At 42.6% G+C, this 27379-nt stretch overlaps 3 protein-coding genes across 4 annotated transcripts in view; 2 read left to right on the top strand and 1 right to left on the bottom strand.

Moving 5' to 3' along the window:
• Positions 1-16929, bottom strand: part of LIPA (lipase A, lysosomal acid type) — a 48120-nt gene extending 31191 nt beyond the window's left edge. The window contains exon 1 of one of the 2 annotated variants that reach the window (XM_063132913.1): positions 16873-16929. The gene's annotated coding sequence lies outside the window, so the exon portion shown is untranslated. Of the gene's footprint in view, positions 1-15712; positions 15788-16872 lie in introns of those variants that run through there. The other variant, XM_063132912.1, reaches the window with a different exon arrangement.
• On the top strand, positions 1709-8387 carry LOC134402949 (interferon-induced protein with tetratricopeptide repeats 5-like). The gene is made up of 2 exons (XM_063132909.1): positions 1709-1826; positions 5621-8387. The coding sequence occupies exons 1-2, from the start codon at positions 1822-1824 to the stop codon at positions 7056-7058; spliced, it is 1443 nt and encodes a 480-aa protein (XP_062988979.1). The 5' UTR covers positions 1709-1821; the 3' UTR covers positions 7059-8387.
• Positions 16588-23106, top strand: LOC134402950 (interferon-induced protein with tetratricopeptide repeats 5-like). The gene is made up of 2 exons (XM_063132910.1): positions 16588-16734; positions 20548-23106. Exons 1-2 carry the CDS (start codon positions 16730-16732, stop codon positions 21977-21979), a joined length of 1437 nt encoding a protein of 478 aa, XP_062988980.1. The 5' UTR covers positions 16588-16729; the 3' UTR covers positions 21980-23106.
• The last annotated feature ends 4273 nt before the right edge of the window (positions 23107-27379 follow it).

The raw sequence follows: 27379 nt of genomic DNA, 5'->3' as shown, positions 1-27379 counted from the left end.
AACTGAGCATGCCCAACATAACTTTACCAGTACTTGCTGCGAAAGACTTTAAGAAAAACATTAATGACCTGTGAACCACTGCATGACAAAATTCTCTCTTCTCCACAACTATCTGGCTACCCTACAGGGCAGTTCCATCCCCCATTACACCTACCACTAGTCACTACTATCACAGGGCATGTAAAGAGATGCCCCGAGCAAACAATTGAACAGCACTTAGCTAATCTCCTTGCTGACTTCCAAATTGGCGACTCTTTGAAATTGCATAAGTGTAACATCAGCCCTACGATTAGGCGAAGTGGGGCAGTCACCTTGAGGAACTGATTTTAACTGTCATAAACGGCGACAAATATTTAAGCTATACCATTTTTACTTCCAGGAAGAAATACTTGAGTGACTTTGTGCCTCAGGTGCCAAAATAACTTGGCCAACCTTGAGTGCTGCATCAATGTATGTGGAACTAGTTAGGAGGGTTGGAGTAGCAGACAGGAAGAATAACTCAGTGACACAGAGAGAAGACTTGAGGGGATAGATACTAGGAAATGACTCCTTTTCGTAACAAATTACTGCTGGGTCCTTTTTGCAGCTCCTTTTCATAATGCACTCCAGCGAATTTGTGCAAATCTCCGATAGGGTTTGCGCAAATTTAAAGGCTGGGAAGTAAGCAGAAGGGAGATTGCGCAAATCTCATACCATTTACACCTGTAATTTTGCATAAATGGCTCCATTTGTGGCTGCCAATTGCGCAGAATGGGGATTTACAGACAACAAGACGCCTCCATTCTGCAAGGGATCAGGCAGCTGCATACTGCTCATTGGGTGCTCGCAGACCACCCGGACCACCAGAAGCTTGCAGCATGCAATGAACAAGGTCAGGTGGCCAGCAGGAATCCAGCAAGCAGCACATGTGGTGGGCAAAAGGTGAGTTCACCATCCTTATTTATTTATTTTTTTAAAAAAATGAACCCATGTGCTCTGAAAGTACTCTGAAAAGAGGTAGCAATCAGAGCAGAGAGGCAGGCCAAGAATGTTTCCTGCCATAGGGACAAGGATATGAGATGGGTCACCACACAAAGGACACAGGGATACATGCCAGGCCCAGCCTGGAAGAATGAATGGGGCGAACCACGCTGCCACATTCCTGATCATCTGTCAGGAGTAACGTGGATTGTTTGGTGAAGAACCAGCTCAGCCCAGCTTATTTGGAAGGTGGCTTAGTGTAACATGTGAACCCACCATATGTATCCAAAGTGGCTTGCTCCCTAGTGAGTTTAGAATTACATATGCAGCCTTCCTTTCTTCAGGTTGTTTGGCAATCCTCTTTGTGCCAGATGCAGGGGGGGGGGGGAAGATGACTGTCCCCATTCCAGGGAAATCTTCTGTTGGAAACAGAATGCTAAACGGCATGGATTTTTTATCCCATCCCCCCAGTCAATTGTAATACTGCTTAGTTTAGAGTGATTTGGCAGATTGATTAATAAATAATGAGAATCAGGACAGTTTCTGCTTCTGATAGAAAATTTAAAGTGCTACAAGTGTAATGGATGGGAAAAAATAATGATTAATGTGTTCCTCTGAAAACAAAACTGAAGGAGCAGAAGAAAAGGAAACAGATTCCATTGCAATACAGCAACTTTTAGTTTCGTTTCTCAAGAACTGGATGAAGTTTTTGTTTCCACTTGCTAGTAGAAAGCAAATAAATACCCCGGTTGGGAGAACAGGAGATAACAAAGAAGCAACAGTAACAGCAAAGGTTCGTTCATTAAAACAAGGATATCCAGTTGTTACAGGGAAAGTCTTTATAACGAATATTCTGAAATCATGAGGTAAGTAACATATTTAATAACTGTGTGTGGTGCATGTTTCTTGTATCAATGGCATTTTATAGAATTTCTCAGTTTGCTAAACTAATAGCATTGTAATCTTAATCATAATTACTCAGGAGTAGGATCTGCTAAATTAAAATTTTGTATATTGTTTTTAATCTTATGTAAACTGCTCAGAGTTTCAGCTATGGGCTGGTATAGAAATGTAAATAGTAACAACAACAACTACAACATCAATAAGGCTTACTATACAGTCCAGACACTTTATGCAAAGTAAGCCCCATTTTCTTCTGAGTGTGTTGTAAATCTAACTGTTAATTGAAATGGACAGTTGGATTGAAACAATTATATAATTAATTGATGGCTAGCTTCTGTTAGTTTCCTTTTTGTCTAGACAAATAAGAACAAATTCTTCTTTCTAATTCAATTGAGCCAACTCGGATCCATATGAATAAGTAATTGACTCATGCCCAAATTAGATGGGTGATTAATCCCATCAAAGCAATTATAATGTGTATCTTTCTTTCTGTTTTGTTATGTAGATAGCTGTGGGGAAATGTGAGTGAGTAGCACATTACACTGTGCAAAACCAATTATTTCATTAGTTCCTATGGGAGAGGGAGTTGCTATGCAAGACAAATCTAAGGGGGTAAAGACCACCCCATGGGTCCTCCATCAGGGGCTGGTCTTCATTCCCACCCTTGGATTTAGCTCCTATGCTTCTTCAAATCAACCCCATGCAATGAAACAACAGCAGCTAGACTTTTGGGAGCTGACCCTTTTCAACATGTAGTCCTTCTCCTGAAGGAACTGTATTGACTGACTATTTGGTACTGGGCCAGGTTTAAGGTTTTGTCATTGATGTATAAAGCCCTAAATCATTTGGGAGCAGGAATTCTGAGGGAGAGCCTTCTCCCATACCTGCCTGTTCAGCCACTGAGGGCATCGATGAGGCACTCTTGCGCTTTCCATTTGGACTTGCAGTCTGTTTGAAGTCCGTCTGGAGCGCACCCTCCAGCATACTGGCTCCCTCTTTATAGAACTCCTGTCTATTGCTATCAGGAAGGCACATCCATATTGTTTAGTTTTCAGTACCTGCTGGAGACATTTTTATTTTAACAAGCCTTTTCTGACTAACCTCAGCTACACATTTATTTATTTATTTATTGCATTTTTATACCGCCCAATAGCCGGGCAGTTCACAAAAATTAAAAACATTCAAAGTAAAAAACAGCAGTATAAAACCATAATATAAAATACAATATAAAAGCTCAACCAGATAAAAACAGCAGCAATGCAAAATTACAAATTTAAAACACCAAGTTAAAATTTATTTATAGACTGTTAAAATGCTGGGAGAATAAAAAGGTCTTCACCTGGCGTCTAAAAGTATATAATGTAGGTGCCAAGCGAACCTCCTTAGGGAGCTCATTCTACAGCCGGGGTGCCACAGCAGAGAAGGCCCTCCTCCTGGTAGCCACCTGCTTCACTTCCTTTGGCAGGGGCTCACAGAGAAGGACCCCTGAGGATGACCTTAGGGTCCGGGCTGGTACATATGGGAGAAGGCGTTCCTTCAGATAACCTGGCCCCAAACTATTTAGGGCTTTAAATGTTAATACCAGCACTTTGAATCGGGCCCAGACCTGGACTGGCAGCCAATGAAGCTGGAAAAGGACTGGCGTAATGTGGTCTCGTCGGCCAGTCCCTGTTAGTAAGCGTGCTGCCCTGTTTTGCACCAGTTGAAGCTTCTGGACCATTTTCAAAGGCAGCCCCACGTATAACGCATTGCAGTAATCCAAACGAGAGGTTATCAGAGCATGGATAACTGTAGCTAAGCTATCTCTGTCCAGATAAGGGCGCAGCTGGTATATCAGCCTGAGTTGATAAAAGGTGCTCTTTGCCACTGAGTTCACCTGTGCCTCAAGTGACAGTTCTGGATCCAAGAGCACCCCCAAACTACGGACCCGATCCTTTAGGGGGAGTGCAAACATCAGGACAGGGCAAACATCACCTCGCCGGATTTATTCTGTAATTGTTATGTTTTCATTGTATTTTAATATGTTTTACCGTTTGAATCCATTTTACATTGTTTTTGTAAGCCAGATTGATTTGATTTATGGCTCCCTTTAAATCAATCAATAACAAGCCACAGTTTTATTCCCACAATCTGATTTTAATGGTTTTTCATCTTATTGTATCCTTTTTGTTGCTCACCATTTGGCTATTTTATTAGCTGTAGAGCAGTATATAAATCTTGTAGATAGTCAATAATAAATAAAAGTGATGTTGGCTTTGGCTGCCAAAACTACCATGATCGCTGGCAGACAAAGACTTAGCCCAGGCTGTACAAACCCTTTGTGAGCCAGGGAAGCCAGCAATTTGTCTCCTACGTGCATTTTAACCCAAGTGAGGGAATAATTTGGCAACTTTGTAAAGCTTACCTCCGCTGTGAGGCTGGTCCTTCTCAAGTTCCAGAAGGTTGGCTCAGTAGAACTCTGCCAGCACTGCTAATTGGAATGCCAGTCTACAGGCCTGTCTTGATGAGGGGTTTGACCAGACATGGATCCAGAGTGGCAGCAGGTCATTTATATAATGCAGCCACCATCCCGAAGCCATCCAGGGGCAAACACCCGAAACTCCGCTTAAAAAGTCGGGCACTTACCCTGACTTTTTTTTGCTGTGGAGGCATGCCACAGCCGATGGCAACCCCTGATTAGTTGCCATCAAGGGGCAGACCTCCGGGAGATCTGAGGCAGGAGTGCCGGGTCCTCGCGCAGTATGTCCCTCTCATTTTCCCCCTCTGTCTGCCCCATTCCTCTCCCCCACCCCCATTTTTTATTGTTTTATTTTTAATCTGTAAATGCAAAGCTCTGCATTTACAGATTTAAAAAATAAGAGAAAATAAAAATGGGGGGAGGAACAGGGCAAGGGAGGAGACCTAGTTTGGGCATCACACATCCCTCTCCTGCACCATTCCTCCCTCTCCCCGGTGGTCAGAGCAGTGGCGGCAGCAGCAGCAACTCCGCACTGGTGCTCCTTCCTGCACAGGTGCCCTGAATGAATGAAAATGCAAGGTCTCGTGGTACCGACACAGCGCTGTCAAGAAAGGGCCTACATCACAGGAACTTCTTTCAGCCCAAGGGTTGGATTCCGATCCATTTGGTGGCCGCATTCCACCATGGCAAAGGAGGCAGGGACTAAAGAAATGGGGGTGGTCCATAAATACCAGCATATTTTAGCTTAAACCTCTTATGGACAGTGATTTTAGGAGAAGTACTGCAACCTTTTAGAATGGGGAAAAAACTGCACAAAAGCTGGGAAATGATGGTTTTGCATAAAGGGGGTGGCACCAGGCTTTTCTGCGCACTGGGGAAGGTAGGATTTGGCATTTGAGCCTAAAGTTCTGCACCTTGTCTATAGGAGATTTGCCCAGATTTAGGAGGGCTCTTCTTATGACGTGAACAGAAAATAAACCTCTTTTGCTGAAACACAGTCCAGCATCCCGTGAACCTTTCTGAGAAGCTGGTGCTAGGTTTAAGGAAAACATGAACCATCCAACTCAGGAGACCACACCAGTCTTTCCGATGTACAATAATGTAAATACATAGCAAAGGAATATAATCTAGATCCAGAGTTCTAACATAATGACTACTTAACAACTGTAGAGGAAATTTCTCAGAGGCACAAAAAGTGGCTAATAAGACTGCTGTAATAAGAGTCAATAAGAAAATCAGACTTTCTTTCCAAATATAAATGTGCCTGTCTCTCTTCCCCACCCCCACCCCATTCTGTAGTGACCTTTCCAAGGCATCTTTAAAGAAGACGCTCCTGCAACTTGAATGCCATTTTACTTGGTTGTTACTGAAGGAGGATGTTGCTCCTGACGAACTTGAAGAAAGAATTCTTGAGCAGATTGAGTTTCTACAGTCCAAATCCAAAGTCCGAAATTATAACCTGCTGGCCTATGTGAAATACTTGAATGGCAAGAAGGAAGAAGCCCTGGAGAATTTACAAAAAGCCGAAGAGGCTGTTAAAATAGAGTACCCAGGAGAAATTGAAAAGCAAAGTCTTGTGACCTGGGGCAACCGCGCTTGGGTGTGCTACCACATGGACAAACTTACAGAATCAGAGACCTACACAAAGATGGTGGAAAGTGTCTGCAAGCAACACGGAAGCGCCTCTCCTTATAAGATGAAACTGCCACAGATCTACTGTGAGAAGGGTTGGGCCCTCCTCAAATTTGGGGGACATTATTATGAGAAAGCCAAGGAGAGCTTTGAAAAGGCCCTGGAAGAAGAACCCGAAAACCCAGAATTTAATACTGGCTATGCAATCACGGTGTACCGCATGGAGGATTATTATGAAAGAAAATCAGCAGCAGAAGGGTCATCGCTAGAACCCTTGAAGCGTGCAGTAAGACTGAATCCGGATGACGCATTTGTTGTGCCTCTCCTTGCGTTAAAGCTGCAGAAAACTAACAAAGCTCAAGAAGGGGAAAAATACATCAAAGAAGCTCTTTCAAAAAATCCAGACCTTCCTTATGTGCTGAGGTATGCTGCAATATTTTACAGGGTGAAAAATGATACACAAACATCCCTCTTGTATTTGAAGAAGGCATTAGAGTTGACGCCAAACTCCGGCTTCCTGCACCATCAGGTAGGGCTTTGCTATAGAGCACAGTACTTTGAAATGAAAAAGGAAAGAGGAAAATACCAGACCAGAGAAAAGATGGCAGAACTGATAGAGCTTTGTATTTTTCATTTCAAGACGGTGGTGGAGCACAAAACCAAATTCTTCTATGCTTATCTGGACCTTGCAAACATGTACGCTGAAGGGAGACAGCTTTATAAAGCTGAGGAAATGTTTCAGAAGGTATTTGCAAAGAAGAAACTAACCTGTGCTGAAAAGCAACAGCTCCATTTCAATTATGGGCGCTTTCAGGAATTTCACAAAAGATCAGAATCTGAAGCACTTGAGCACTACCTGAAAGGGCTGAAAATTGAAAATGAATCATTTGACAGAGTTAAGTGCAAATCTAACTTGAAGAAGTTAATAGAAAAGAAAATCTCCCAAGGTCGAGGAGATGCCAAATGTTTTGGCATCAATGGATTTATTCACCAACTTGATGGGGAGAAAAAAGAAGCAATTAGATGCTATGAAAGAGCCCTGAAAATGGATCCTAGAAATGAAGAATACCTCAGTGCTATTTTGAAGTTGAAACTTTCCTTATGAAACTAAACTTTCCTACATGTGTTCACAGTTTCTTCCTTTTAGATACTCAGTGTTGTTTTCAAACATATAGAATTATTCAAATAGAATTATTAGTCTCTTTATTTCATAGCAGCCCATGAATTTTCTTTGAAGTAACTGGTTAAAAGGCTATCATCCTGTAATAGTTAAGCATTTTGCAGCGTTTGATCTTATTTCACTGGTCATTTTGTAATCTCACATAAATGTTTCACTTAGGTGATAGTTGCATCATATTTTTTCCATTGGGAGATTTACAGACCCATTTATAGAGTAGAGGAGCATGAAATTCCATTTTCAAAAGGACTCTAGGAATAATTTTACATATATAGTTAGATGACAGAGAGATAAAGAGATAGATTGCTGCCTTCTGAACTATGTCCTTTTGATCTAAGATTTGAAAAAAAATCCTCTAAGCTCTTCCCAGGAGTGATAGAGCTCATTTGCACTGTTAATCATGAGAATGAACTGAGTAGCACCATTCAGAGGTACACTTCAACTTTTAGAGTAGTATAATAATCTATAACACTATCACTCGATAGGCAAACCTACTTTTAAGACCTTCACGTTATTCCAACGAAAGATCCTTTTTGACAATATTTAATGAATCATCTAATACCTAAACACATAGCCTACTTGAATGACCTTCCTTGGTTTCCTTTTGGCATTCCCATCAATGAAATGCATGGTTGGCTACTGGACTAGATAGACTGTTCATCTGATCCAGCATGGCTCTTACGTTCCTATGTAAATTTTCAAAAGGTATATGGCACATTCTTGGGGTAATGTATATTTGCAGAAATAGGCTTTTCAGACGTTTGGCGTACATTTGCTTTTAGGCAATCAATGTGCAGTTTTTCCCAGCTGTCACAGATCTTGAGTCTTGTAAAGAAAATTCAAAAAGGGATCAGCTACAGGGTTGTAAAGTTTAGGTTAAGAGACTGTGATCGGCCCATGGTTGCTTTATGGCAAGACAGGAGTTGAAGAACCTAGATTTCTCAAGCCTGGGTCAGGCACTTTAAACACCTGACTCTCCAGAGTATATTGTAAAATATATACTAGTAAGTACACTACAAAATCAACATTAAATACCATATAACAAAGACAATCATTAAATTACCATTGCATGACTTATAAGGGTAGCATCTGTAAGTTAGTAAAATATAAAAGGAATTGTAAAAGTTGCAAATTACCAATTTTTCTGTTGTACTTTATTCATTCACGTGTTCCTGTTTTGGGGTTTCTGTTTGTAAGAATTTTTTCCTCCCCTACTTCCTTTTCCACATGTAATAAAACAAATCCCATGCACAGATATTCATGGCTTTGCTACTGTCCTTAATATGAGAGTGACAGAGTAATCTCCCAGTAAGCACAATGTATTGTGTGGTAATTCTCAAGAGGTGGGGCTGTTGTCTAGGCTATACCAGTAAGCAGCACATATACTTGTGTCAGCTGTTTTTGACCATATGTCCCCAGGACATAATGGAAATTACTGGTGCGCTAGAGTGGCCATGTGCCCTCTTTTACAGCGGATTGTCCTCCAAACAAAGAAACATTATTTCTAGACTGCCTTTAAGGGTGGAACCCTCTCCAGACATCTATTTAAAGAAGTCCTCTATTTGAAGTGTTGTCCTGTCCAATTCAAAAATAATGAACCATAAGACCCGGTGACCGTCAACAATTAGCACCTAGATGGCAGGCAGGAACACAGGTCATGTGGTCTCAATCTTCCACACTGAGTTGTGATGAACTATATTTCTAGATGAAATTGTAATTGTTTCTGAATTGCCTGTGCACATTTGTGTTCTCTTTTTGGGTAATGCTTTCCCTCTGGGTGTGTGTGTGTGATTTATAAGTGGACACCCTAAGTTGCACACATACTGTCTCCTTTTTTGAAGACTCCTGGGACTGAAGCGATGAAGCAAAGCAGGTGGACACAGTCAAGCTTGTACTTTGACATTGTTCTCTACTCAGAAATCTATTCTGAGTTCAATGAGACTCTCACTTAAGTGCGTTTAGGATTCCATCCTTAAACTTATTTCGGACCAGGAAGAAATGTTTCCACCTACCAGGAATTGGCAAATGTGGTACGAAGTTTCATTTCCTCACCCCATCTCAGTAAGAACTTGGAACTCCTCATGCTGTTATTACAACTTAGGAATTGTACATTTTAGTTTGAGTATAGGTTTATTATACACATGCTGTTGCAGGACAGCCTGGTGGCGCATGCATAGGGTTGGAGAAATAGAAGCGTTTGGAGTAATTTGAAGCAGAGAAAGCATTTGCAAGATTTTTTTGACGATATATGTGGGGGAAAACAGGTGGCCCTGAGGAAGTGCTTTTTCTGGCCCTTGAGAAAATGTTCTCTTCTGATTTCATGTACAGGATTGCTAATGCTTGCAATGATGATGATTAGGGTGACCATATGAAAAGGAGGACAGTGCTCCTGTATCTTGTATTGAAAAAGAAATTTCAGCAGGTGTCAGATGGAGAACCTGGTGAAATTTCCTCTTCATCACACCAGTTAAAGCTGGTCACTCTAGTATAGCTCCTGCAGCTTTAACTGTTGTGATGATGAGGGAATTTCAGGTTCTCCATATATACAAATGACACCTGCTGAAATTTCCTTTTCTATGCAACTGTTGAAGGAGCAGTTGTCCTCCTTTTCATTTGGTCACCCTAATGATGATGAAAAAGGCTGCTATCTTGGCAAGGTCTGGGAGGAGGCGAGGAAGTCTGCTAGGTCAGGAGGTTAGAGCCCGCAGAAAATGCTCTACTCACTTAGGTAGCCAGCAATTGCATGCACCTACAAGTCCTCTTCTGTCAAGCAATACCGTAACTACATGATATCAGTTTAACACAATCCAGGCTATAACTGCCACAGAGAGGCAGAGAGATAACTCCAGCAAATGAACCAAGCCAGAAAGGAGAGGTCACATTTCACATATGCATTATATGGTCATGGAAGTAAGCATATAACAATAACATTTCTATACTACCCCATAGCCAAAACTCTGTGGGCAGTTTACTTAAGATTAAAACAATTAAAAACAATTTACAAAATTTAAAACCACAAAAACATACAACATACACTGAAAAATATATCTAAAAGCAACTATAAACAACTTTATAAACAACTATAACAACAGATCCAGGATCGATGAAGCTCATCACTAAATGCTTGGGAAAGGAAAGGAACCTCTCGTGCAAGCAAGTCATTACTGACTCTTGGAGGGACGTTGGCAGGCCTTATAGCAGGTGGTTTGCTGTTGCCTTCCCCGGCCGTTATTCCCTTTCCCCCAGCTAGCTGGGTACTCATTTTACCAACCTCGGGAGGATGGAAGGCTGAGTCAACCCGAGCCGGCTGCCTGAAACCAGCTTCCGCTGGGATCAAACTCAGGCCGTGGGGAGAGTTTCGGCTGCAGAAACTGCTGCTTTACTGCTCTGCGCCACACGAGGCTCAACCTATGCTTGGGAAAAGAGAAGTCTTAATTTGGCACCAAAAAGATAGCAATGTTGGCACCAGGTAGGCCTCCTTAGGGAGATCATTCCATAATTGGGGGGGCGCCACAAAGAAGGCCTTCTCCCTTCTTGCTGTCTTCCAGGCCTCCCTCGTAGTAGGCACCTGGAGAAGGACCTTAGATGTTGAACGTAGCGTATGGGTAGGTTCATGTTGGGAATGGTGTCAGCAACAACAAAAAGAACATAGGGTAAAATGGATTCATTCATGATAACCATTTGCAACACTTCCCCCTCCCCAATATATACGTTAACATAGGCAGTATTTATATCAGCATCCAGACAAAATTGACGACTGTAGGATGTATGGCAAAACTGGGGAACATTTACCTGAGCCATATACACCAAAACAAACAAAAAGCCACCCTATATCTTCCACACACACACAAAAAAGACCCACCATTATAAATAACTACAGCTGGAAAGGATAACCATAGGGTTGGAAACCTATGTTGAATCAGAATGGTGGGTCTTTGCTTTCAGAGCAAAATCCCACATAAATCCTTATTAGAGTAGACCCATTGAAATGTGATTTAAGTTAGTCATATAGGCGTGCACAGCACATTTCATTAGGTGGTTCGGCCAGGGATTTTTTTAAAAAGGTAAACATTGATTGAATATACAGTAATAAAGGACTTTTTTTCATTCATCAAACAAATGAAATAAATGAAAACTGAAGTAAACTGTTTTTTTAATTAACAAGTAATCTGTACTTTAAAAATAGACATTTTAAAATGGAGACTCTGAATACTATTTTTTGCTGTTGTGATAACCAGGCATATATTTCACCATCTTTAAATTTAATCAGATAATGACCTAATCCAAACTTACTAAAACAGATTCACATTTAAAACAGATTCTATCACAGTAACAATAATGAGTGTCATCTTAAGTTGCAGCACCATACATAGAATACACCATACATCAAATGCCCTAATAATGATTTTCAAAGATTGCCCTGTGTGCTGCTGAGCAAAGAATTTGGAATGAGGTCCAGGAGAGAGACTTCTGGGGTGAATACAAGGGGTGGCTGCGGGCCTAGCGTAAGAGAGGGCTGGCTGGCAAGATTTGGAGAACTTGGGGGAATTCATAAGATCTGGAACTGTCTCTGGAAGGCGACAAAGGGGATATTGGCAGAAGGCAGGAGATGAAGGAGAAAAGAGAGGGTGGGAAACCGTCACAAGGGCACATCAGTCTTCTTTGCTGATCAATTGTAAGCTGCTCCGGGAGCCTTTTAGGCTGACGTGCGGGATAAAAATACTCTAAATAAAATAAGGGCAGAAGAAGAGGATTGGCGTGGGGGGAGCCCCGGGGGAAAGAAGAGAGAGAAATGCCCCTATGAGTGAGGTAGAAGAGGGAGAGAGGGTGCAGACAGGAGAGGTATGACTGTCCCGGAGGTGAGAGGAAACAGAGGTGATGAGGAGACATGATAACACTCCTCAAATACTTGAAAGATTGACACACACAGGAGGGCCAGGATCTCTTTTCGATCATCCCAGAGTGCAGGACACGGAATAATGGGCTCAAGTTACAGGAAGTCAGATTCCGGCTAGACATCAGGAAAAGCTTCCTGACTGTTAGAGCAGTATGACAATAGAACCAGTTACCTAGGAAGGTTGTGGGCTCTCCCACACTAGAGGCATTCAAGAGGCAGCTGGACAACCACCTGTCAGAGATGCTTTAAGGTGGAGTCCTGCACTGAGCAGGGGGTTGGACTTGATGGCCTTATAGACCCCTTCCAACTCTATTATTCTATGATTCTATGAAAACAGTAGTGTAGATCCTGCCTGAGACACCTGGGCCCTGTACACCTAGGAAACCCAATGCATGTTGTTCAGTATCAAAATTATAGCCAGCTCTTGCCAGGGCTGGCCCAAGACATTTTGCTGCCCAAAGCGGAATAGCAAATGACATGAACCCCCACCCCACCCCCAAACTCACAGTGCAAGGCCAGTAAAGTCATTTTGGCACTTGAGACCAGTTGACAACAGCTTTTTATGCCATAATAAAGTTGTGAGTCTTCCAGATCTCACAGGATACTTTACGGCTTTTGAACACAAAAGAAGAAGAGGACTATACCACAACCTGGCCTTGTGGGTCATGTAACCAGCAAGTACAGTCCAGAAAGGAAATCCAGACACAATTCAAGCCAAACCACACTACATACCCACATACTGTATTATTTTGTCCCAGTCCAAACATTGGTGCTCATATCCCTTTTTGCTGCAGTGTCATCTCTGCCCCCTTGACCCAGATAAGGGGCCTGGGCAGCTTGGAAGAAGCAACAGGTAAAGAAGGCCTATGGCACTCCATTGAACATGTCAACAGCCAGTCCACCCACTCCTCCCCTTGCCAGGAGCCACGCTGCCTATAATGGCAAAGTATAGTAATTGCCTGGGCATCTCTCTCTGCATAATCAGGTAGTAGCTTACAATGGTGTTAAGCAATTTTAGAAACCAGATGAAATAGTCTTATAGGCCCCTTTATGTCTTAAAATGCATTGCTTCAGTTCAAATGGCAGATATATCTTCTACACTGACAGCTGCTACATTCCTGATACTAGAGCAATAGTATATATATGATTCAACACATGTGAGGAGTTTCATATTTTAAACTCATTTAAGGTGCAAGCCTGTGCATATTTAGAAAGAAAAAAAGTCCTACAATTCTCAGCATACCCCAACCAGCCATGCTGGCTAGGGGATTCTAGGAGTTGAAGGACTTTTTTCTGTCTAAACATGCATAAAATTGTACCTTTAACTTATCATGTCACACTAACATGAATGCAGGAATCAAATAGGATTTCCTTCTTCAGTGGGACACACTTACTTAGGAGTAAGTACCATTTTGCTATAGGAAAGGATAATATATTTTTAATTAAAATTTAAAAATAACTATCACCTGGTACAGAGTTTTCCTATGGAAGACCTGGCTGGTTCACTGTTGTAATTATTTGATTGGGACTGAAGTAGAGGGGCACTAATTTTACTGTACTTATCGTCTTTAAATATGGTTAAATATCCCACAGTGTGAGATTGATGATAAACAAATGGTCAAAGAACACCTAATTTCCTTGAATGAGTTCAAATCTCCAGGGCCCGATGAACTGCATCCTAGAGTAATAAAAGAGCTAGCGGAAGAACTCTCAGAACCTTTGTCTATTATCTTTGCAAAATCATGGAAGACAGGTGAGGTACTGGACGACTGGAGGAGGGCTAACGTTGTCCCTATCTTCAAAAATTGCAAAAAGGAAGAACCTGGGAACTTCAGACCAGTCAGTCTGACATCCATCCCTGGGAAAATTCTGGAGCAGATTATAAAGAAGTCAATCTGTAAACACCTTGAAATCAATGCGGTGATCACTAGAAGCCAACATGGATTTGTCAAGAAAAAGTCCTGTCAGACAAATTTGATCTCATTTTTTGATAAGGTAACCTCCCTTGTGGACCGTGGGAACGCTGTGGACGTCATATATCTTGACTTCAGCAAAGCTTTTGACAAAGTACCACATGACATTCTGATTAACAAACTAGCTAAAAGTGGGCTAGATGGAACAACTATTAGGTGGATTCACAGTTGGCTACAGAATCGGACTCATTCTTATCAATGGAACCTTCTCAAACTGGGGAGAGGCAACAAGTGGGGTACCGCAGGGATCAGTCCTGGGCCCAGTGCTCTTCAACATTTTTATTAATGATTTGGACGAGGAGGTGTAGGGAACGCTTATCAAATTTGCAGATGACACAAAATTGGGTGGGATAGCTAATACCCTGGAAGACAGAAACAAACTTCAAAGTGATCTTGATAGGCTGGAGTGCTGGGCTGAAAACAACAGGATGCAATTTAATAGGGATAAATGCCAAGTTCTACATTTAGGAAATAGAAACCAAAGGCACAGTTACAAGATGGGGGATACTTGGCTCAGCAATACTACAAACGAGAAGGCTCTTGGAATTGTTGTAGATTGCAAGCTGAGTATGAGCCAACAGTGCGATATGGCTGCAAGAAAGGCAAATGCTATTTTGGGCTGCATTAATAGAAGTATAGCTTCCAAATCACGTGAGGTATTGGTTCCTCTCTATTCGGCCCTGGTTAGGCCTCATCTAGAGTATTGCGTTCAGTTCTGGGCTCCACAATTCAAGAAGGATGCAGACAAGCTGGAGCGTGTTCAGATGAGGGCTACTAGGATGATCAGGGGTCTGGAAACAAAGCCCTATGAAGAGAAACTGAAAGAACTGGGCATGTTTAGCCTGGAGAAGAGAAGATTGAGGGGAGACATAATAGCACTCTTCAAACACTTAAAAGGTTGCCACACAGAGGAGGGCCAGGATCTCTTCTCGATCCTCCCAGAGTGCAGGACACGGAATAATGGACTCAAGTTAAAGGAAGCCAGATTCCGGCTAGACATCAGGAAAAACTTCCTGACTGTTAAAGCAGTGCAACAATGGAATCAGTTACCTAGGGAGGTTGTGGGCTCTCCCACACTAGAGGTCTTCAAGAGGCAGCTGGACAAGCATCTGTCAGGGATGCTTTAGGGTGGATTCCTGCTTTGAGCAGGGGGTTGGACTCGATGGCCTTGTAGGCCCCTTCCAACTCTGCTATTCTATGATTCTATGTACTTATTGTCTTTAAATATGGTTAAATATCCCACAGTTACCTTGCTAATCTATTTCTACAATTCTTTTTCTCCTGTCTTTTCTTCATCCTCTCTTCATTTTCAGGCTGCATCCGATGCACATTTACCTCAGAGTAAGTTTGATTGATCTCAGTGGGGCTTACTTCTGAGTAGACATACATAGGATTGTGCTGCAGCTCTGTTTTAATGTGACACAAGATACACACATACCATGTTTACCAAAAGAACGGATTGAAAAAAGGGGCATATCCTAAAATAAGCAAGGGCAGATAGGAATTGTTTTAGCAAGCACTCTGAAAAAGGTGCTGCTAAATGAACCCTCCTGATCCAGGAGGTCCTGGGGGGCATTGCAGTTCTCCCCCCTTCCCCCTTTCTTTTCTCTTGCTGGAGTCCAGACTGGGATGGGGGTGGGCAGCGATGAGGAGAGAAGGCACGTAAACATACAGCTTCTCTCTCCCCCTCTTTCTCCCAAATGTTACAGTACCTGTAGGGCTGATGACGAGAGGAGGGCAGTAGCTCCGAAGGGGGGAGGGCCCCAATCCGCAGCTTACTACTTACAGAAACAGTCCCCTCCTCTGCTCCTCCATGTGCTGCTTCCTGGCTCCAGCGCGGCTGCTGCTCCCACCTTGTTCAGCAACTCTTGCGAGAGGTCAGGCAGAGCAGCTGGGAGCGGCTGAGTGAGTGAGTGAAAGAGCGAGCGAGCCTGGCTGCACCCTGAAAAAAGCCTTCCGGAGAAGGAGAGGGCTCCAGCTGAATTTGTGCCACCTCCACGCCATATTTTGCCTAGAGCTAGCACCGGCCCTGCTACTGAGAGAAAAGAGCCCGAAAGTTATTTGCTACAGTTCAAATTTCTTGGAGGAGGAGCATTGGCATGCGATTAGGGGGTTCAACTGAACCCTTTGAACCTGTTGTCTGCACGCCAAGTCTCATTCATTTCAACGGGTCTACTCTCAGTAAGACTTACGTAGGACTTTGTCCAATGTGGCTTACTCCCTAGGGTGCACTTTAGAGAGGCAGCCTTCCTTTATTCCGACTGTTGGGCGACCCTATTTATGTAGGGAGATGAAAAAAACAACAAAAAACAATGGACGCTTGACCCCCTTCCCAGGAAAATCCCCCACTTCGACCCAATTCCTGGGTTCCAGTCTAACGCTGCTTCATTCAGCGCACTTAGTCAGATCGTAAATGATCGATCAGGCCAGTTCGTACTTCTGGCCCAAATCAACAACGACAACAAGAACAACAGCGCAGCGGGATCCGAAGAAAAGGAAACCAATTCCACTCCGAGCCTAGTTTCGTTTCCCAAGAACTCCGGCGCCCTCCCATGACTTTCGCTTTCCACTTGGTCGTGTAGAGCGAAGAAAACGTCCTCCCTCGTAGCAGCCGGAACACCGGAGGCGGTGGGGGATTGATTGCCCTACTACTCGTTCAGAACAGGACAGATAGCAGCTCTTTAGAAGGAAACTATCCAAGCTTCTTTTACAAATTCTCAGCGGAAATCATGGGGTAAGTAAGACATAGTAACGGTGCAGGCTTCTTATTTACATCACTTATTTAATACTAGGCATGCCGTGAAGAAATCGAGTCACGGGACCAAAATGAGGGCCAAACCATGCACAGCAGGGCAAGGTGTGAGTGACTTACTTCTGTGCCAGCCCTTGCGCTCCGCGCCCCCTCGGATCGGGGCCGTGGAAAGTTCGGGAGGGTGGATTTCAAGTTTTCTCTTCCTGTTTTCGAGTTGAGAACGGTGTTGGTGTCGTTTTAACCCAGCGCGCGGGGGGCGGAGCGGTAATTCAGCACGGAATTGGGAGAGGGGGCTTTCAGTTCCCCTTTTGAATCGCCACGGTCCTGATAGCTCTGCTGTGCATGATTTAAAGAATGTCTAGTTAGACCCTAAGCTTGCTAAGCCACTAATGTTTGCTCAGAAGTAAGGCCCTTTGTTGAACGGCCTACCTCCCAAGAAGGGCCACGTCGGATCGACACCTAATGCAGCCATCTCAGTTCCAGTTTCTAAAGACTACGCCCCATAGACTGGAGACGTACTTCTGAGTAAACATGCAGAGGATTGTGCTGTAAACGTAACAGTGAATTAAAAACCAGGGGTGGATTTAAACAGACATCATTCCTCTGATGTTCAGGCTGCGTGAATGACTTTGTTCAAGTAGCCCAGCTCTCCAACCTAGTGCCTTCCAGATGTTTGGACCAAAAATCCCAGCATTCCCAACTTTTGGTCATGGGAACTGAAGTCCAAAACATCCAGAAAACACCATATTGGGAAAGGCTAATGCAGCCCAAAGCATTGTGCAGGTATTCCATCTTTTCCTTAATGTTTTTTTCTGGAAAGAAAAATGATGAAAGAAGTGGTAGGTTTATGAGTGGAAAACAATATTGTCTAGATGACTCACACACAAACACATGCACACAATTTCTGCAAGTGAGGCAGGCTGATGTCATGATAAAAAGGTTGTCTGCAAGTACCTTTGTAGGTTTTTCATGGGAGAGGGGGCATTAAAAACAGTCTTCCTGCCTGCAGTCGAAGGTGGTACAGTCACAGAAGGACTCTTCTTATGTTCTTTCTATGCATGTACACATCAGTCCTTGCTGCTCAGGAGAATCTTCTGGAGTTACTTTAGCTACAGAACCCAGCAAGAATGGAGCTGCCAAGACATTTTTGAAATGTCAGGGAAAGTTTTCAGTGATTAAAGTCATCACTTATTTGCTTGTTCTTTTTCAGTCTAGCTCCTCAGGGTTGAGCACTGAAAAATGTTATCTTGTTATACATTGAAATAAATGAACATATGCTTCAGTTGTCGGGTGGGGTGTCCCCACCCAAAAAAGTGGCAGCCCTGCTTTAATAATACAAGCCAATGAAATGTAACTATTTCTCTTGAGTATGAAAAATAGTCCCACACTTAACAGTGTCTAATACCATTGAACTGTGCATATGGAATGATACAGTTATCTTATATATACTGTTATTTTAAGAATTTGTGTCCCAGTACGCAGGTATGCTGCTATTCCTGGGTTGTTTAAGCCAGGAATGGCGGGGAGAAGAGTTGAGCATAGGCTGTGCACTCATCATCTCTGCTTTTAATTAATAATCCAGAAATGCCCCAGTTCCTAGGCTATTTTGTGAAGTACAAACTCAGAAAGTCTGGGTTGCTGATGGGTTAAACAACCCACATGTAGTCTAACAATTGCCGTGGTTTGTTATTGGATTAACTTCGGATTGTTTAACCCAGGGTTCGCACATCATGAAACAATCCAGGAATTGCCTCCGTGACATGCAGCCCTATGTGTTGCTTTTTGACTTGCAACATTCAACCAATTAAACAGTAAACAAAAACACATTCATGCAAAAATAAAGGAGCTTCCGGCCAAATTAGCAATATAGCAGTCAATTAAATAGACAGATCCAATAAAAGGCAGCAACAATAACTTCATTAAAAACCTTCATACATAAACTCTGGTGCCTGAATTATAACAATGTAGTTACTTCTCAAATCATTCTGGGGAGGCTGTTCCAAAGGTCCTCTCTTTGTTCATCACCAGCCTAACCTCTGAAGATGGGCATGCTTGGAGAAGGGTGCCCAAGGCAGATTTATTTATTTATTTATTTATTTATTGCATTTTTATACCGCCCAATAGCCGAAGATCTCAAAGATTAGGCAGCTTCGTCTTGGAGGAAGTAAACAGCGCCCCCCAACCTGGTGCCCTCCAAAAGTGTTGGACTGCAACACCCAACATTCCCAGCCAATGGCCATGCTGTCTAGAAATGAAAGGAGCTGCAGTCCAACACTTCCAGAGGGCAACAGCTCAGGAAAGGTGGGTATAGTATATTAAGATATTTTATTCCTTCACCTTGCATTGCATAAGGCCAATTTTAAGAGGTTGTTGGATACCTCTGACTGCCTAAGCTGCCAAGATCTATGGCTGACAGTGGTGTAATGGTAAATGTTGAAGTGTGGGTGCTTATCATGGCAGACCCCACAGCCACACTCCCAAGGAGGTTTTAATTTTTGTGAACCACCCAGAAAGCTTCAGCTATTGGGCGGTATAGAAATGCAGTAAATACATAAATTGGGAGAAGCTAAAATTGCAGGCATTTGTGTTCATCCATTTTTTAAAAAAACTGTTCCAGTAGTTTTTGTCTTCATCAGGGGCAGGTCTTTTGTGAAGCTAATGCCCATTCAAGACCAAGTCACCCCAAAATACTTTACATTCCAAGGAACAATATATTCTATGGGTTCAGACATTGCTTTAATCCATGATGGGTTAATAAACTACTTCCAGTAGCTTATTTTGAAAATAAACCACTGTTATCCCCTGTATGATTGGACAAATAAGCTCCTGTGTGTAGCTTATCTTCCCCACCCTCGCCCCTCCACCCTCTACAAGTCGTCTACAAGATAGTATCCCAGCTTCCTTTGCGTTGGAGACCACATCCCAGCATCCCATGCTGCCATTTTCCCAAACCATACCCTTATCTTCACCCATGTTCACCAAAAGGAGGGTGGGGCTCTAACCCTTTGACAGTTTGCTGGAATGGGGTGAAATTTTACTCAAAGGGTCTCCTCATTGGGAGTCTCCAAATGCTCTACTGGAGAACTGTGCAACTTCCCTTTTTCACGGAAAAGTGACCCGAAACCAACATCTCGTGGGCTATTGTGTCGTCCGAACCCAGTCATTGTTGTTGGGAATAACAACAGGTATTGTGAAGATTGCAGATGAGCTCGGGGGAACAGGGACTTCTGAGAGGGGGTGGCAGATGATGTCAGTGCCCCACTAAGAAAAAAGGATAGGCACTGTATTCCTGTAAGCATGGGGGTCCACCACAGCACTGGTGAATGACACAGGCTTCATACAAGTTGCACTCCTTTTCCTGTTTGTATGTCTATCCAAACAGGAGAACAATTTGGAGTTTTTAAAAAGCGGTTAAATTAGATTGACTGTAGTAGTTCCCATCTAATAGGGTTCTTTTAATGTTCTAAGCAGACAGTTGACTTCATTTGCCAATACACACACTTCAGCATCCTCTGGTAAGCCTTTTTGACCAGATTATGCTAATTTTAGGATGGACTTAAACCAGCTAAATTGGGAGACCACACTGGTCTTGGATAAACAATATAATGTGCATACATGGCAAAGTAATACAATCCAGATCCACAGAACTAGCATCATGATTACTGTAGATGAAATAAAAAGAGCATAAAACACATTCCTGAAGTCAGTTTTTTAAACAACTTCCATGAGAAATGATTACACACTTGAATCTGCCCTTCTTTCAAGTGTTCCTGTCTCTCTTTTCCTCCTATTCAGTGGTAACATTTCCAAAGATTCCTTAGAGAAGATCCTCCAGCAACTTGAATGCCATTTTACTTGGATGTTGCTCAAGGAAGATGTTGATCCTGACGAATTTGAAGAAAGAATTCTTGAGCAGATTGAGTTTCTACAGTCCAGATCCAAAGTCCGAAATTATAACCTGCTGGCCTACGTTAAATACTTGAATGGCAAGAAGGAAGAAGCCCTGGAGAATTTACAAAAAGCCGAAGAGGCTGTTAAAATAGAGTACCCAGGAGAAATTGAAAAGCAAAGTCTTGTGACCTGGAGCAACCGCGCTTGGGTGTGCTACCACATGGACAAACTTACAGAATCAGAGACCTACACAAAGATGGTGGAAAGTGTCTGTAAGCAACACGGAAGCGCCTCTCCTTATAAGATGAAACTGCCACAGATCTACTGTGAGAAGGGTTGGGCCCTCCTCAAATTTGGGGGAAATTATTATGAGAAAGCCAAGGAGAGCTTTGAAAAGGCCCTGGAAGAAGAACCCGAAAACCCAGAATTTAATGCTGGCTATGCAATCACAGTGTACCGCATGGAGGATTATTATGAAAAAAAATCAGCAGCAGAAGGGTCATCGCTGGAACCCTTGAAGCGTGCGGTAAGACTGAATCCTGACGACGCATTTGTTGTGCCTCTCCTTGCATTAAAGCTGCAGGAAACTAATAAAGTTAAACAAGGCGAAAAATACATCGAAGAAGCCCTTGCAAAACACCCAGACATTCCTTATGTGCTGCGGTATGCTGCAAAATTTTACAGGAAAAAAAATGATACGCAAAGATCCCTCTTGTATTTGAAGAAGGCATTAGAGTTGACGCCAAACTCCGGCTTCCTGCACCACCAGATTGGGCTTTGCTATAGAGCACAGTACCTTGAAAAGAAAAAGGGGAAACGCCATGCCTTTCAAGAGATGGAACTAATCTATACCTGCATTTTCCATTTCAAGAAGGTGGTAGAGCGCAAAACCAAATTTGTCTACGCTTATCTCGACCTTGCAAACATGTATGCAGAAGGGGGGCAGCTGCAGGCAGCAGAAGATATCTTTCGCAAGCTATTTGCAATGAGCAAATTGACCTGTGCCGAAAAGCAGCAGATCCATTTCCATTATGGTTGCTTTCAGGAATTTCACAAAAAATCAGAATCGGAGGCACTTGAGCACTATCTCAAAGGGCTGAAAATTGAAAATGAATCATTTGAGAGAAATAAGTGCAAACGTAGCTTGGGGAAATTAATAGACAAGAGAATCAAGAAAGGTCTGGTAGATGCTAAGACTTCAGCCAGCTTTGGATTCCTTTGCCAAGTCAAAGGAGCAAAGAATCTAGCAATTCAATCCTATGAAATAGCCCTGAAAAAGGATCCTGGAAATGAAGAATACCTCAGCGCTATTTTGAACTTGAAACTAGGGGTGTGATCTGCTTCACTTAGAATTGGAGAAGCAACAGCGAATTGGGGTGATCCTCCTCTGCCTGAGGCGGAGGAGAAGCAAATCGGGGGGGCTGGAGAAGCATGGCGAAGAGAGGCGACCTTTTCGCGGAGCGATCCGCCCGCCATTTTGGATTTTTTCGCCCATAGGATTGCATTGCAGAAAAGATTAGTGGATATCTTTTTTGTTTTTCAAGCTATGTATTTGAAACTTGGTGTGCTTACAGAGTCGTGGGTGGGGGTCATTTTGAGCCTATTTTCAGCACTCTGCGTGGTGCGGTTTGCTTGCTATAATTTTTTAAAAAAATAGGGTAAAAAAAGCGGGAGAGTTACCTTTTTGAAGTGCTGAGAGGCAGATTCAACTCCCAGTCATGATCACCTGATGAAGCATCCTCCAATCCCAAAGTTGGTGGGGGGGATAGGCAAAATGGGATACTTAGTAACTTGGGATACTGGGAAACTTCTCTTTCTTAGTCTCTGAACGGACTTTTCCCAGTGTTTTTTTAAACAGTAGCCCCACCAAATGCACAAACACAACCTGAAATCATATACTAAGCAAATAAATAACAGATAGGAAACACAGCACTGCTACCCACCCTAACCTTGGTGAACAACTGAATAGATGTGGTGCAAGGGGATGAGGTCCCCTAGGGCATGTGGACATGCCCAGTGCACACACTGGCCTGCCCTTGGACGGTCATCAGAGCCCTCCAAAGATTAACCAGTTGTGACTGGAGAAGCTATGCCTGTCATGAGTTGAAGTGTCAGGTACTAGCTTCTTAAACACTGATACTTACTTAGGGCCAGTCAGATTGGCATATCCCCCTCCCCCTGGGCACGTCCACTTTCCTCTTACTGGTAAAAGACAGACATAGCCTTTTTAAAAAAAATTCTTCTTGTTGTTTATTCAGCAACACTGCTGCTTTTAATTCCACCCCTCCTTTGTTTATTCATTTATTACATTTTATATTTATACACCCCATAGCCCAAGCTCTCCTGGCTTTTCCTCTTCAGTGTAGTCAGGCAGGCTTTCATTGTGGTTCAACTCCTTATTGTTCTTGTTGTTGTTATTATTATTGCTATTAATATTAATTAGTACTGCCATTATTAACGTTATTATTTTGTTGTTGTTTAATAATGGCTGTGATCACAATGCAGTCAATTAACTCTGAAGCAAGGATCACAAAGCTTTACTCTTATCCTCCTAGCCTCCTAGTTATGGGATGCAAAAGAAAAGGCATCTCTCTGTGCTGCTCCCGCCTCACAGGGATGGTTTGCATTACTGGCTTTGAAACAATCCTTGGCTCACTTCGTTGTGCCCCCAGAAATGCCTGCCTTCCCGCCTCCACCTGTGTGCTGTTGTTTTGGGGTATCTGCTGGGACTGACTCCCCCATAGATCTATGGCATCTCTGCCTGCCTCTCTGCCCGCCTGGTGCCTGGGAGCTGTACTACATGATGGGCTTTGTGATTTGTGCCCACCAGCCTCCAGCTTGCTTGCTACCAGTCCTCTTCCTCTATGCCCGCCTCGCAGGGTTGGTTTGCAATGCATTACTGCTGGCTTTGAAACAAACAATCCTTGGCTCACTTCCTTGTGCCCCCAGAAATGTCTCCTGCCTGCCTGCCTTCCCTCCTCCCCCTGGGTGCTGCTGTGGTGGGGCATCTGCCGGGACTGATGCCCCCATAAATCTATGGCATATCTCTGCCTGCCTTTCTGCCCGCCTGGTGCCTGGGAGCTGTACTACATGATGGGCTTTGTGGTTCAACCCCACAAGCTTGCTCCCAATGCTGCCAGTTCTCCTCCTCTGTGCCCACCTCACAGGGATGGTTTGCGTGTGTCTTGCTTCAACTCAGGGGATAAGTCCTTCCTGTGCTCACTTAGACTTTTTGAAGTTCCAAATAAACTTTTCAAGTGTGGAAGAAGATTCATATTTAGGTTTATCTACTCCCCAATTCATGGCATGTTGGGATTTACTTTGAAATGTCCCCATTGATCTGTCTGCAGCTTTAAATCCCTGAGATACTGAGATGTCCAATTTTCAAAAAATCCCCAAAAATCAGGGGATGTTTGGATTTGCTTGAGACTTGGCATGCATGTGTATACATGCATCAGGTGTCATGGTGCCTAATTTGACATTTCTAACGTGAAAATTGACGGAGTTCTAGCATGGGACTTGATTTGGGGTGAGTTAAAAGGTTAAAGCCACGCCAAAAATCAGGGGATGATTGGATTTGCTTGAGACTTGCCATGAATGTGAATCTAGATGGCACCTGTGAGGGTCCCTGCTTCAAAGTTTTTTATCTGTCAAAATGTCAGAGTAAATCCCATGTCTGAAAATGGGGTGTCCGATTTTCAAAAATTCCCTGAAAATCAGGGGATGCTTGGATTTGCTTGAGGCTTGGCATGCATATGTATACATGGATAAGCTATCATAGTGCTGAGTTTGAGGTTTCTAACATTAACAGAAAAAAGTTGTAGGCTTTTTTTAATTTCAATGCAAGCCTATGGGGGGGAAAGTGGAGCTCCGATCCGGATCCGGAGCTTTGCAGTGAACCGGAGCGGACTATAGGCGGGGCGGAGCCGATCTGGAACTTGCAAATCTGGAAGACAAGCGGATCGGGGGGGGTCCGTGCACACCCCTACTTGAAACTTTCCTTACAATGCTAAACTTTCCTACAGGTGATGTGTTTGCAGGTTCTAAGCCTACAACAACATTCACAATCTCCTTATTTTACTGTAGCTACATTAATCTTGGAAGTAATTGTGGAGAAGGCTAACATCCTCTAATAATTAAGCATCTTGCAGCTTTTGACCTTATTGCTCTGGCCACTGTACTATCCAACGCAGATGTTTCACTTAAGAAATAGTTTCATCATCTTTTGATTTGGAGATTTACAGGCCCCCACAGTAAAAAGTACATCAGAGTAGAGGAGCTTGAACCTGTTGGGCAAATATCTGATGAGCGAGCTTGTTGAGGTTCTCCAAATACTTCTTCAAAGCTCATTTGGCTTCATTTACATTCCTGAACATGGATGCTCCCCCCCCTCTTTTTTCAACTGGGAAAATTGCATGTTTTGACCAGAAAAAACTCAACATGTTATTTTTCCCCAAAACCCACATCATTTTAAATGCACATTTCCCCCCCATAGGCTATAGTGTGAAAATACAGATTTGGTGTGGAGGGGGCAGGGGAGGATTTGCACAAGGGTGCAAATGTGCATTTCTAGAAGTGCTCACTTGTGCATAGGGTCAAACAGCACATATTTGCATGAATTATGAATAGGAATGAAATTCTCGTACATCCCTCCTTGAACTTGTATTGTTTACATGGCAGTGTTCTGTTCTAGAACAAAGAAGTCCCAGAGCTCCTCCTTGTGGCAATAGAGCTCATTTACACTGTTAACCAGGAAAATATTAGTGGTAAATGAGGAGCGCTATTCAGTGGTGCATTTAAGAGATTAGTGTGCTGTATTGCCCTATAACGGCCTTCCAGAATCTGGTGACCTCTAAACATTTTTGGACTGCAATTCCCATTATGTCTTGCCAATGGTCATGCTTTCTAGGTTTCATGGGAGTTGTAATGCAAACATCTGGAGAGCACCAGGTGTTGGAAGGCTGTCTTATACAACAGCAGATGAAAATATGGGAGTTAGAGCTAGCTTTCTTGGTAAGATACATACATTTGAGATTGAGATGAACAGTAGCAGAAAGAATGGCTCAGTTACAGGTGATGGTGTTCCAGATTTCACCAGGTCTCAGCCAATCAGCAGCTTGATGATGGTCTGCATGACAAGTCCATGAAAAGTATCATAAGTTTTCCACTGAATAAGATATGTGCAAGTAACATTTATTTATTTATTACATTTAAGTCTGCCGAACAACTAATGTTCCCTGTCTTAGATGCATTAAGAATCCCTGTTTCAGTGTATTAAAGAGACTTGTGATGTTTGTCAATAAAATAATAATATTAATTAATAATAATTTTATGTTGCATTCTGTACCATAGTGCACTCCAACCAAAACATATAAATACAACAATATAAACAAAAATCAAGAAACGCACATTAGATAAACTGTTAACCAGAAATCAAACTAATTTACAACCATCAATTAAAACAACCAAACTTAAAACCCAAGAACAAATGGATTGTTCCTTACTCTGTATCATTAACAAGATGGCCTTTTTAATTGTATTTGGAAGTAGCTTGGAATAAAAACCATTTATGATTCCGTGATCTTTAGTTTTATTTTCTTTGTAATAAGTGCTGAATATATACTATCAGTATCTTTGTAATGTTAGTGTCAACTATACAAATTAAAGCTGTATTTTAAACTATCCTATTTCTTCAATTCTAAGACGCACTTTTCCCCCCATATAAATTCTCTAAAAATGGGGTGCGTCTTAGAATCGCAGGTGTGGCTTAGGGTTTTGTTTTTTTTCTGTTGGTGGTACTGAAATAAGTGTACGTCTTACAATCGATGGTGTCTTACAATCGAAGAAATACGGTAGCTACTTTTTGAGAAAAGCCAAGTTCAGTTTACAGTTAGGCTGCAATGCTATGCACACTTACTTCAGCTTAAGCCCCATAGAACTCAATGGGACTACCTCCTGAGTAGGTATGGATTGGATTCTGCTGTTAACATCGAGTACAAAAGGGATGTTTCGATATGTTTCCAATAGATTACAATTCTCAAGATTTTCTGAACTATCTCAGATCTCCTATTAGAACTATATTATGGATGATTTTATCAAAATATTTCCTTCCATAGGCTTCTGCCTGCTACATAATGGAATATGCCCAGAAAACATCCGAATTGTACCTCTTTCCGAGAAAGCTCAACGAACAGAATATTAAATCCTTGACCAGATCCTGCTCATATTGCTCCCCCTCCCTGCACACATACATCCTCCCCACAAAATACAATAGAATGATTTATATACCAAGATTAAAAAAAAGAAGAGAGATGTCCCATCATAGGAATCATTCTGTCAAAATTAGTAGTTAATTACATACCAGTTTCTGAGTTAAGATCAAACTGCATGAAAAGAAATCAAGCCTTTTAGGGCAGTAACAGTCCAGAAAGTGCAAATAGGACATGGTATAATTTAGCTTCCTCAACCATATATCTCCCAGATGTGTTTGGACTACTACTCCCATCCACCCCAGCTAGCCTGGCCAATGCATTGAGGGCACCAGGTTGGAGAAGGCTGGTATAGTTACATGTTCCCTCATGTAAAAAATGCCTGCTTTGGGAAAGGTGGGTCACAGGACAGGATTTTCACTCCACCTGTTCCCCAACATGCTCATTTTCAATGTACCCAGATCATGTGTTCTCTCACTAGCATACTGAATTCCTAGAGTCACAAGGAATTCGTATCACATATTTCT

The sequence above is a fragment of the Elgaria multicarinata genome, chromosome 8, assembly GCF_023053635.1.
Source record: "Elgaria multicarinata webbii isolate HBS135686 ecotype San Diego chromosome 8, rElgMul1.1.pri, whole genome shotgun sequence".
NCBI lineage: Eukaryota > Metazoa > Chordata > Lepidosauria > Squamata > Anguidae > Elgaria > Elgaria multicarinata.
This window is presented reverse-complemented; position numbering and strand designations above follow the sequence as displayed.